This window comes from Pantherophis guttatus, chromosome 1 (genome assembly GCF_059756535.1).
Source record: "Pantherophis guttatus breed Tessera chromosome 1, ASM5975653v1, whole genome shotgun sequence".
Taxonomy (NCBI): Eukaryota; Metazoa; Chordata; class Lepidosauria; order Squamata; family Colubridae; genus Pantherophis; species Pantherophis guttatus.
The window spans coordinates 240,178,309-240,190,419 of record NC_142063.1 but is presented as its reverse complement, the minus strand read 5'-3'; the positions used below and the strand labels follow the sequence as shown (position 1 = coordinate 240,190,419).

At 40.8% G+C, this 12,111-nt stretch overlaps 1 protein-coding gene across 1 annotated transcript; it reads left to right on the top strand.

The window, feature by feature from the left end:
- The first annotated feature begins 324 nt into the window (after positions 1-324).
- Positions 325-8,528, top strand: NDUFAF4 (NADH:ubiquinone oxidoreductase complex assembly factor 4). The gene is made up of 3 exons (XM_034409035.3): positions 325-521; positions 2,767-2,864; positions 7,521-8,528. Exons 1-3 carry the CDS (start codon positions 401-403, stop codon positions 7,812-7,814), a joined length of 513 nt encoding a protein of 170 aa, XP_034264926.1. The 5' UTR covers positions 325-400; the 3' UTR covers positions 7,815-8,528.
- The last annotated feature ends 3,583 nt before the right edge of the window (positions 8,529-12,111 follow it).

The following is a 12,111-nucleotide window of genomic DNA, read 5'->3' as shown; positions in this document are numbered from 1 at the left end:
AATCCTGATACTAAAACTGTGGGTTTTTTTTTTTTTTTTTGGCAGTTTTTCGCTGTAATTCTTGTCATGGAGGCCCAGAAAGTCAAAGGGTGTGTGTCCTTTTTTCCAATCTTCCCAACCCTAGTTGGATCGCAAAGTTTCGAGCTCGCACCTTCCTGATTCACACGGGGGGGCGGGATATCACAGAAAGTTCGGGCTTAAGTTTACAATAAAACGAACGTCAGTTTCGGATTTAACAAAACAAAACAAAAAGCGAATTCGACTTTCTGTTTTAGAAAACAACCCGACCTCCGCTCCACTAAGCGGCGCCCTCGGCCGCGGTCTGTACTCCTATCGCCGGTCTTCTGCGCGAAGGCCAGCCTGACACCTTCCCCGACGCGTTGTGTTGTGAGCCGGTGCGATGGGCGGCAGGGTGACCCGCGTGCTTAGCAAGTTTAACGTGGAGAGCCGAGCGCACCGGGAAATCAGCAAGAAGAAACCCAAGCCTGCCCCGCGCCACCTCACCGCAGCCAAGCCGGATTGTGAGTTCAGCGGGCGCAAACGCGCTGCCGGATCGTGGAATCACCCCCTGCGCCGCTTCCTTTGCTTTCTGCTGCAGAGAGGCTGGATTAAAGGGAATTTGGGGGAGGGAGGGAAGCAGCCGCCGTCCCGTCGGGAAATAACCCCGGGCAGCCCCGCGGCAGGGAACGAGTGTTTGCATTGCGTCCATAAAGAGCAAAGGGCTTCCTTTCCCTTTGCATCAAAGGGGCCTTGGGAGTAAATCTTGCAAAGGGAGGGGATATTCGTAGTCAGGCTTTGTCCTTTAAATGAATCCGGTCTGGCGGGGCGGCTGCACAGACAAAAGCAACCGCGATTTTCGAGGCCAAAGGCGCTGGTGACATTGAAGCGACCCTTCGTTCCGCTCCCAAGTTTTGGAAACCGCGCCCGCGCGTTAGCTCTGCCTTTGGAAAGACAGATTGATGGTTGGACTTTTAGCAGCAGCCGCATGCGCGTCTGCGATAATGAGCAGAGGCTGGGAACGGTAGTCTGGGATGCAATAGAGGTGCAAGGGTGCTGAGACAGCGTAGATATAGCAATAGCAATAGCACTTAGACTTATATACCGCTTTACAGTGCTTTACGGCCCTCTCTGAGCGGTTTACAGAGTCAGCATGTTGCCCCAAACAATGTGGGTTCCCATTTTACAGACCTCGGAAGGATGGAAGGCTGAGTCAACCTTGAGCCCCTGAGACTCGAACTGCCAAACTGTTGGCAGTCAGCAGTCAGCAGAAGTAGCTTGCAGTACTGCATTATAACTACTGTGCCGCCACGGCTCTATGAAGGTCTTCCGGTTCCATCAGTGCAGACGTAAACATACAAATGATCAAACAATATCTCCTTTTTTTTATCCTGGCTGACATTCTTTACACGAAATAGCCCTGTTGCAAAATACGAAATTATAACTCCTGTAAAGAAGCAGGTACAGAGGGTCCTCGACTTTCAACAGTTCGTTTAGTGACCGTTCAAAGTTGCAAAAAAAAAAAAAAAAGACTCGTGACCGTTTTTCACCCTTAGGACGGTTGAGAGATCCCCAGGTTGTGATCCAAATTCAGCTGCTTGGCAACTAACTCATATTTTTGACAGGTGCAGTGTCCCGTGATCACTTTTTGCGACTTTCTGACAAGCAACATCAATGGGGAAATCAGATTCACTTAACAGTTGTGTTACTAACTTAAAAACTACAGTGATTCATGTAACAATTGTGGCAAGAAAGGTGGTAAAATGGGGCAAAATTCACTTAACAAATGTCTTGCTTAGCAACAGAGATTTTCAGCTCAATTGTGGTCGTAAGTCAAGGACTATCTGTATTGTTCCTTCCAGCTCCAGACAGATCAGTCAACACACAACACACTTAGCTCTCCTTTCTTTATTTTCTATGGTTAAATAAGCCACAATCACTTAGTTTATGCAATGTGCTAAAGTAAAACCAGAGAAACGACACTTGGACTGACTTGCCCAGCCACATGGGTGGCTAACCATTTTTCAGGACTGGAAACGTCATCAACTCGACCCACCCACAATCCACTGGAAAACAACTTCTACCTATCTTTTCCTGCTGTGCTGTGATGTTTTGTGTGTGTGTGTGTGGGGGGGGGGGTGTCTGTGTTTGTAAACACACATACAGATTTTTTGTTTATGATTTCATTTAGAACCGTATTGTGGAGTCCATGGTGCTTTCTGAGCTTGGTTGTTTGCTTTCAGACATTTCATTAACCTACTAGGTAACATTATCAGTGCTACGGAGAGTGGTGTTTGTTTTCTTTTTATATACAGCAGCTTGCCCTGCCAGTATTGGCGGGGATGTTGTTGGTTTTTTTGTAGTACTTCCTTGATTAGAGTATTGTTTTATGCTTGCTTGATTGTTTGTTTGTTAGGTGTTGATCTCTGCTTATCTGGATGTTGGCTTTTTGTTTCACAGAACTAGTAAGGAGACAAACAATCAAGTAGAAAACAATATCCTCTTCAAGAAACTACCAAGGAGAAAACCATACCCCACTAACCCTGGCAAGACAAGCTATTATATATAAATGAGAAGCAAACCCCACACTTACTAGCACTGATAAGTTACCTAGTTTGATAATGAAAATTCTGCAGGTAAACAGCCAAGCTCAGAGAGCACCAAGAACTCCACAGTTCAGCTCTGAGCTACATATATTCTCTTCTATTGGAACTGTGTTATTTTGTTGTAAAAATGGAAAGTTATGGGTTTTATGTTTATTTTCTTCAGGGTCTGCCGATTTCCAAGAAGAGATAAAGAAAAAAGATGAAAAGCTTCTTACTTTCTTGAAGGATGTCTATGTTGATTCCAGTGATCCAGACTTGCAAGTGAGTTACAGAGTCTTGAAATGCACACACACATTGATAATTCAGCTTTACATAGCATACTGGGGACAAAAGAAGTTTCAGGATTTTTCATGACACAGTCTAAGTCGTCTTTGCTTTCTTATATTGATTTCTTACCCATATCAGTACAAGCCAATGCCTGATATTTCTTTCAGTTTCTGAATGCAATTAATCTCATACATTTCCCATTCCCAGTGACATTTACCTAATAAATGCAAGGATCTGTCTATGTAAACTTTTTCACAGATTTCCCAAATGTCTTTTTTATTTCACTTGCTCAAAATTCTGTTTTGCCTTTATTTTGGAAATGCACTGCAAATGCATCAGAATTCCTGGTAATTTGAAGACTCTCACAGGTAGTCCTTGACTTACAACCATTTATTTAGCAATCGTTTGAAGTTACAAAAGCACTGAAAAAAGTGACTTTTGACCGCTCTTTTCACTTAGACTGTTGTCATGTGATCCAAATTTGAGCTCTTGGCAGCTGGCATGTATTTATGACAGTTGCAGCATCCTGGGATAACAATAGCCCTTAGATTTATATACTGGTCCATAGTGCTTTACAGCACTCTCTGAGAAGTTTACAAAGTCAGAGTATTGCCCCCAATAATCTGAGTCCTTATTTGACCAACCTTGGAAGGCTGAGTCAACCTCGAGCTTCATCAGGATCAAACTCCAGACTGTGGGCAGAGTTAGCCTGCAATATTGCATTCTAACTACTGCACCAATGGCATGTAGGTTACAAATGGCGACGATGTGATCTCCGTTTGTAATCTTTCCAGCCAGATTCCAACAATCAAAATCAATGTGGGAAGCTGGATTTTCCTGGCAAACGGCAGTGATTCACTTAACAACCATGGCAAAAAGGGGTCCTAAAATTGGATGGGACTCACTTAAACAACCTCTTGTATAACAGTGGAAATGCTGGTCCCAATTGTAGTCGTAAGTTGGGGGACTACTTGTATTCAAAAGTAAGCACTTCTGAATAACTTATTTGTATTTGGAATCTGACATTAAGGTGCTTATAGATGTCCAAATATCTGGAAGATTATTCAGAAATAATATTGGCTGTGTTTAATAGGGCTTTCTCTCTAAGATAATTGATGTTGACTTTAATATAAGAGAGATAAATGGGACTGGGGGATAACTCTCATGCATTTGGCGAACGAGTTAGTTTCAGGGCCTATAGACAGCTTATTCTCAGAAGCTGTCTTTAGAAGTTAGAAAGAAATGCTGAAGGGTGTCCTGCTCGGAGATGCCCTCCTTTTTCTTTTTTGCCATACTGTGCCTCTGGCAGCTTGCTCTATTTTCTGTCCCAGATCTTTCTTTGCCTCCTTGTTTCTGTTCATCTCTCCCCCTCTCCTCCACTCACTGTAGTTGCAGAGATAAGTTATCTTTAGTCTGAATTTTAATATTTCTCATGAGGTTGTATGGAAAAAAATACCATGGCTGTGTTTGCTATCGTTGCTGTCCTCCACTATCCTTTTTGGAGTATTTTAAAGAGAAATTGTACATCAATCTATAACGAGATTTCTGGGGAGCTTGTGGGGCACTTTGGGGAATGAAAAAATATCTTAAAAGGGTACCCCGCACTCACCAGCATTGCTTATTTTAAATTTAAATGATTATTGGTAGTGTCAAAATGTAAAACCCAGTAAGGGAAATAAATTGCAGCATAGCAAAGAATGATCTGTTGATATCGACAAACCAGTTATCCAAGATAAGAAATTCATAGCCGGTCTTTTTTTTTTTTTCCCAGTAGTCTACTGCAAGCAGTCCCTGTGCTTAGCCTTTTCATAGCAATTAAAACTCTCAAGCAAGAACAGACCGTCTCTTAGCATATCAGTTTGTAAAATTCCTTGTGTTTTGATGCTATAAAATAGGTCGTCAGCTCAGTCTAATTTCAAAAATCCACTGCAAAGGATCAGTTTAGAAAAACTGTCTTTCTTCTGGCAGTCCACTAGGTGGAGATAAAAAAAAGAGAGAAGAATCACTCTTGCCTTGCTGGTCTCTCCCCAGCCTGCAATTTTGACTTGCAAAGGAGCATTATCCTACAGGGCCCTGCAGTGTGGGGCTGCAGTGTTTCTTAACCTGGGTGACTTTTAAGATGTCTGGACTTTAACTCCCAGAATACGCCAGCTTGCTGAAGTCCACATATCTTAAAGTTGCCAAGGTTGAGAAAACTAAGCTGTAGAATTTGCAATTGCTTCCTTATTCTCCTTCCTTCTTTTTGGATTTTTTTGCCCAACAAACAATTGCTTGGCCTCAGTTATCATAACTAAAGCTCTGTGGCTAATCCTAAATGCTCCATTTACAATTTTCTAAGATTCCTGAAAAGATAATGAAATGTATAAAAAATTTTTTTTATGATTAGATCATTTATTTTTCAGAAAAGATGCACCTCTGAGGTTATGTCTTTTATCTTGTATGTTAATGGGCAAGGCCTCTTGTCATTTAGGTTACCCAAAAAACAAATCTTCATTGGGAATATTTTCATGTATAATTATTTAAAAATAGAAATAAGATACTGAGGATATCTTGACAGGCTGCAACATTTGGCTAAAATCAATTGGATATAATGTAAAATTAATCAGGCTTGCATTTAGATACCATGAAAATAAGTTAAGGTGGCTGTAATTGGCACTGGATCCTGCATCTAGAGACTTCTGTTTAGATAATGCAAGAAATCAAATGTTAAACTAAAAGGGCCTGGGCTTAAGCCAGCAGGGCTGTTTTAGGTTCTTAATTGTTTTCTAATTTTGCACTGATATCTTTTTTCCTCCTTAAACACTCCAAGTAGCTTAGCATATAGGTCTCCCCTCATTTTAGACTCAGAACAATCTTGTGAGGTTTTTAAAACGAGAGAATGTCTTGAGAGAGAATGCCCAGAACCACCAGCTAGGTCCTATAGCTGAGGGAAAATTTGAATTATAGTCAAGAAGAAACAATATTGAGGAAGAAAAGGAAGAGCTGCTGGCAAGTTAACAGTCAGATAAAAGAAACTTGAGTCCAGAACAGAATTGTAACCTGAGGAAGCATCTTAGACAAGACCCTCCCTAGTTCTCATGAGGATAAAGAGAGGGAGAAGGCAAATGCATTGAGGGGGAAAGGGATTTTTAAAACCCGTTGGAAAATTAAAAAGTAACAAGCCACTGTATAACAAGCCAGACTATTATTCTATTTGGCTTGACTTTGTCTTTAACTGATGGCAGCCATATTTCAGGATTCTAGCTTGCTAATAATCCTAGATATGAATCTGGGATGTTGTAATATTTTTCCAAATACCTCTGAGGTATTTCCAGTTCATTAAACAGCCAGAATAACAAGTATTATAACCAGACACTTCTTTTAAATGGGAAACCAGATAGGCTCATAAGAGAAGAATACAGGTAGTCCTCACTTAGTGACCAAGAGCTGCGGTGGCGCAGTGATTAGAATGCAGTACTGCAGGCTACTTTTGCTGACTGCCGGCTGCCAGAAGTTCAGCAGTTTGAATCTCACCAGGTTCAAGATTGACTCAGCCTTCCATCCTTCTGAAGTGGGTAAAATGAGGACCTAGATTATTGGGGGTAATACACTGTAAAACGCTTAGAGAGGGCTATAAAAGCACTGTGAAGCGGTATATAAGTGTAAGTGCTATTGCTAAGTGCTATTAGTTCAGCAACCATTTAGCTATGACAGCACTGAATGGTGTGTGTGTGTCTTACAACCAGAATATACAGCCTCATGCTACATAACTAAGCTCCATTTCATGCTGAATAAACTAAATTATTTATGTATCTTAAAAAGAAAACTATGTCATGATAGATTTTTACCCCCAAAGTTTTTTATTAAAATAAATTCGATAAAAATCAAAAAAATCTGATTTTTTTTGATTTTTTTTAAAAAAATCATTGATTTTTATCCACCCTGCTTACAACTGATCCTTGAATTGCAATGATTGGGGCATCCCTGTGACCATGTGATCACAATTTGGGCACTTGGGAACCAACTCACAATTATGAGACCTGCAGCATCCCATAGGCATGTGATTGCCATTTGTGATCTTCCCTGCCAACTTCTCACAACCAAGGTCAATGGGAAACTGGCAGGAGGTTACAAGTCATTCAGCCCCACCAGTTTTTTCCCAAATAAGTCTCTGGACAGCATGTGGACAGAACCCGTCCACCTGTTCTCTGTAGTGCCTGACTGCATTCTCTAGTGGTCACCCCAGCACCTGCCCACCCTGCACTCTAGCACCTACTTGTGGGACCTCCCTGCCTAAGTATCTGGAACAAAGTTTCAGCAGCATAAACAAACATCTCTTGATCCCTACCTTTGCCCATGATGCGGTCTTGTGAGGTCCTTGCTTGCCTTGTGAGGTCCTTGCTCCCTACCTTTGCCCATGATGCGGTCTTGTGAGGTCCTTGCTCTACACAGTCCTTGCTTAACAATGACAATGTCTATTACCATTGCAGTCATGATACATTCTGCTTTATGACTGCATCATTGCTTTATCATTGTAACCCAAGGATTACCTGTAGTTCATAACTTTGTTACAGGTGGTTACATGAAAAATAAATGCCTTAATATAGAAATAGAACATTGACTAACATATTTCTAATGGTGTTTTTTTTTTTAATGTTTTTTTTCTCCTAGAGGAAAAAAAAAGGGAGAAATCTCCCACATAAGCAGGAGGATTACAGGCCGGTAATAGATGGACAGTTCAATTATCTGGACATTCAGACTGTTCCCAAAGGCAAAGTCTTGATAGAGGAAGCCATGACTCTTCTCAACAATCATCACCGCTCTCCAGAGACATGGACTGCTGAGAAAATAGCAGAGAAATATTCTTTAGAACTGAAGGATGTGAATAACCTTTTAACGTTCTTCATCCCGTTTGTTATGGATTTCCTTCCTTACAAAGACCAGAAAACCCTGGACTCCAAATAAAAATAGCAATCAGAACTCGAGAGAGTTTGTCAATGCTCAACCATAATTACATATTATCTACAGTAATTCTTCCTCCCCCATCAATCGAACATAGGCAGTTTCAGTAGTGTCTGCATTTTCTGTGGCACATCTGTATCAGCAAACCAACCTGATCATGGAGCTGTGAAGTGCCAGGTGGGGGAGATGTGCCCACAGCCAGTCACGCAGTTTTCTTAAATATTCTAAAAATGTTGGCTGCCTTGTGGATGATGTGTTCCAAAGCATGTGTTCATTACTCAGAATTAGACAATAAAAGTACAGGTTCTTTGCACCTGATATTTTTCAGCTGGAGCTCTGGAGAAGCTTCTGCCCTAATAGCATTCTGCAAATAGCTTTCAAAACAGATTTGTATCTTCCTTCTGAGAAATTGCCAGTGCGTATCTGTAGTTATTATATTTGGTCAACAAAGGAGCACGCATACAAATGGGGAAGATTAAATTTAGGGATGGCGTTCTTTTAATTTTGAGTTTATTACCGGTGTTAGAAACAAAGAATGTTTGAAGCAAATGCTGTTTTTCCTCTGTTTCGGTGACTTTGGATCCTAATTCTAGTTATTCTTCCTTACTACCTTGTTCAGCTTAATATCCTATTGTTAATTATTGGCATCATACCCATGAAATCTGTCTTAGCTGCTAAACTTGTTTCAGCCTGTCAGTAAAAGTCTGTAATTGATAACTAGTGAAGGTTCTGCATTTTATGACTGTGTGGAAATAATGATTGAGATACAGCTTTTCTCCTTTCAGTTCTTATACATTTGTTCTAGCTACTTAGCTTTTTTTGGTTGTTGTTTATAATTGGAGCAAACTTCTTGGTGAGACTTGGAGAGCAGGAAACATGAGGGGACAGGATTGGTTATTTGAGCCACCAATTGTATGTTATCTCCAGTTCTCAGCTATGCTTGGGCAAATAGAACAACTAAAAGTAAATCCCTATAGGTATAGATGTTGTATTTTTTTTTCTCTATAGGAAGATAGTGGGATCTGAATCCAAACCTTAATGGATTGATGCACATTATTTGTCTTTTGTCCCTACTAGCAACAGAGATGGAAGGTTGATGAAAATTTTCTCAGTCCATAGGGGAGTGTTTGGAAAGCGTCACCTCTCTGTTTTGACTTGTGTGGCCCTGGGGATGCTTTCTCAGAGGCTATTATTTTCAAACAAAGATACCCTGGTTCATAACATTGACTCTAAACTGACTAGTGAATTGCTCTTGGATCTCTCTTGAAGAGGAAGTGTTCATCAGGTGCAAAAGAAAAGTCTTTTGTCTAGAAGAATCTGGACCCAGCTAGATTGGTTAAAATACTCCCAAGAAACTGAAACCTGGATTTAGATAGGTATACCTTGAAGAAAAGCAGATTAAGATGCTATTTATGGATTCCAAAATGTTTCTGTTCATAGAACTTGTGACTTTTTTCATTAGCGCCTCTGGTGTTGCATGCAAGTTAATCAAAAATAGATACACATTAGAACTGATACATAAAACCCTAATGGGAATTAGCTATATTGTTGTGTTACCCTGTTGTAGCCAAACCCAAAAAGCATCAAGCAGCCCCTTCAATTTCATTATGGCATAGACAAGTATTGATTAGAATCTGTTTCTTCAGATGAAATAGTGTTATCCTGAATTCATTCCAGTGTGGAATGAAAAAGAATGAGATTAAGAGAAATTCTACCCAAAACCCAGCAGCAGAATGATTTTGTTGAAATTTAAAACGTACGTAAAAAACAGCTTTGGTGATAAATTACAAATATTTACTATAACAGCTCTGCCTCAATAAATTAATTTCAGCTTAGAATGAGCTCATTGTCTTAGCTGAGCCTATAGACCAGTGTTTCTTAACTTTGGGAACTTCTAGGACTTCAACGCCCAGAATTCCCCAGCCAACCGGAAGTTGAAGTCCACATATCTTAAAAAGGCCAAGGACACTGCTGGAAACACTACAACTGAATGTCTTAACGTATAATTCAATCATATCACACTAAGCCAAGCAGGATCAGAATTGCCTAGATTGGGACAGGAGACAGTAGCAAAGGCAAGGCTGTAGTATGGACTAAATATTTTAACATTAATTATCAACAACTGGATGGCAGTGAGCTAAAAAGCTGAATCTATAAGCTCTTTAAAGAAAAGTGGGATATAAAGCCAGTACAGAGGTACAATTCATGCCAACATCACTGGATGGTACACAGTGTTTTGGTGATGGGCTCTCTGTACTCTTCAGTGGTGGTCAGTAAAGGTAAAGGTTCCCCTCACACATATGTGCTAGTCGTTCCCGACTCTAGAGGGTGGTGCTCATCTCCGTTTCAAAGCTGAAGAACCAGCGCTGTCTGAAGACGTCTCCGTGGTCATGTGGCCGGCATGACTAAACACCAAAGGGATATGGAACGCTGCTACCTTCCCACCAAAGATGGTCCCTATTTTTCTACTTGCATTTTTTATGTGCTTTCGAACTGCTAGGTTGGCAGAAGCTGGGACAAGTAAAAGGAGCTCACTCCGTTACCCAGTGCTAGGGATTCGAACTACTGAACTGCCGACCTGATCGACAAGCTCAACGTCTTAGCCACTGAGCCACTGCGTCCCCAGTGGTCAGTAGTACAGCTAAAAAAACAAAGAATCAGGGTTGGAAAATCTGATCCTCCACATGTTGTTGATAGATAACCAGGCAGCGTAAAGCAGTCGAAAGAAGCATTTTGCAAGGCAAGGTAGCACAAATAAAATCCTGTATCTTGCAAGGCTCACCTGGCCAATTTCAAAAGCTGTTCCCGGTTGTCTCCACATCATCTGCAGGGAATATTTCCGCTGAGACTGCCTTCCAGGCAAAGGACTGTCAAAACAGCCACAAAAGCCTCGCAAGGGGCATGGTTGATTTAAGCTCTTGTTTCACTTTCAGAATTGTGTAGTTTGAAGCCCTGTGCCCATGTTCCAGGCCTTTGTGCTTTTTGGGGATCCTACACCCTCATTTACTAAAAATCAGGGATGTGGTTTTCTGCCATTTTGAGCCAGGCTTCTTACAAAGATGTAGGGTTTGCTTAGGTAACTTAAACAGATCCCAAACACCATACAAAAATCCAAGAAGCCCAAAGCCTATACAGGTAATCCTCAGGTTACAATCTTCCTTTTAGCGCCCATTTGAAAGTGGCAACAGCACTGAAAAAAAGTGACTTAGGATCAATCTTCACACCTATGACCATCGCAGCATCTCTACGGTCACATTTGGGTGCTTGGCAACCAGTACATATTTGCGACAGCTGCAATGACAGCGTGTGATCGCCATTTGCAACCTTCTCAGCTGGATGACCTTGGGTTGGTCACTTTCTGTCAACCCAAGGAATGAGGCAATGGCAAACCACTTCTGGAAAACCTGGCCAAGGAAACTGTGTGGACTTGTCCAGGCCGTATTTGAGAGTCGGACATGATTGAACAGAAGAAATAAAACAAAACAAAAATTGCAGTGATGTTTTTATGGCTAGTTATCCATTGTAATATTTGTTTCCGAGAGTCGTAATGCAAATTATGTATTTGCACTGGGGTTCTTGAAAATGGAAAGCATTCAGAATCTATAGGCAGAGCTTTAAAATAGAGTTCTCTAAAAGTTCAGAAATGAAGCTGAAATTCTCAGAAGTAGATAATGCGAGAGAGAAAATACAAAAGCTCTAATCCCTCTCAAATTGGGTTGGCAATAATTGGACATCTTCCCTGTGAACTGTTTCTATAATTGGAAATGTGAGGAAGAGAGTGCTGCAGCAACATGCAGTTCCAAACAACAGCTGCCCCAGAAATGATAAAAATAGTGGCAGTGACTTTTCTTAGGCTTCGAGTGAAAATTAAGTTCCTTCCCCAGAAGTAGGTTTAGTGGAATTCAGTGGGGATCCTGTCCGTATTTTGTGTTGAAAGTATCTAAAATGAAAATGCCAAGACTCTAAACAACCTGATTGAAAAACACATTCATCTTTCACCTTCTTGACAGTAATGAAATTATTATAATTTTTAAGAAAGAATTATAGCCATAGGCTATAAGATAAATGAAAATATGACTTGCACCTGAAAGAAGGCCTGTTTTTTTGAGTCCTGAATCAATGGAATGAATACTCTGCCAATTTAATGTAACAATTTCCTTACTGCAGGGTATGTATAGCAAAACTAGAGGATTCATAGTTGGGAACTACAATTTCATTCATGTGCTTCTTTGCTGTCTACAGGCAGCTCATTTCCACACAGCATGGAAAAATTGCAACATCTTACAGCAGTGCTGGAAGC

Excerpts from the sequence above, each read along its gene's own strand:
- NDUFAF4 (XM_034409035.3), top strand. The coding sequence starts at position 401 with ATGGGCGGCAGGGTGACCCGCGTGCTTAGCAAGTTTAACGTGGAGAGC. Across the intron at positions 522-2,766 it reads CACCGCAGCCAAGCCGGATT|GGTCTGCCGATTTCCAAGAA; the intron begins GTGAGTTCAGCG and ends TATTTTCTTCAG. Across the intron at positions 2,865-7,520 it reads CCAGTGATCCAGACTTGCAA|AGGAAAAAAAAAGGGAGAAA; the intron begins GTGAGTTACAGA and ends TTTTTCTCCTAG.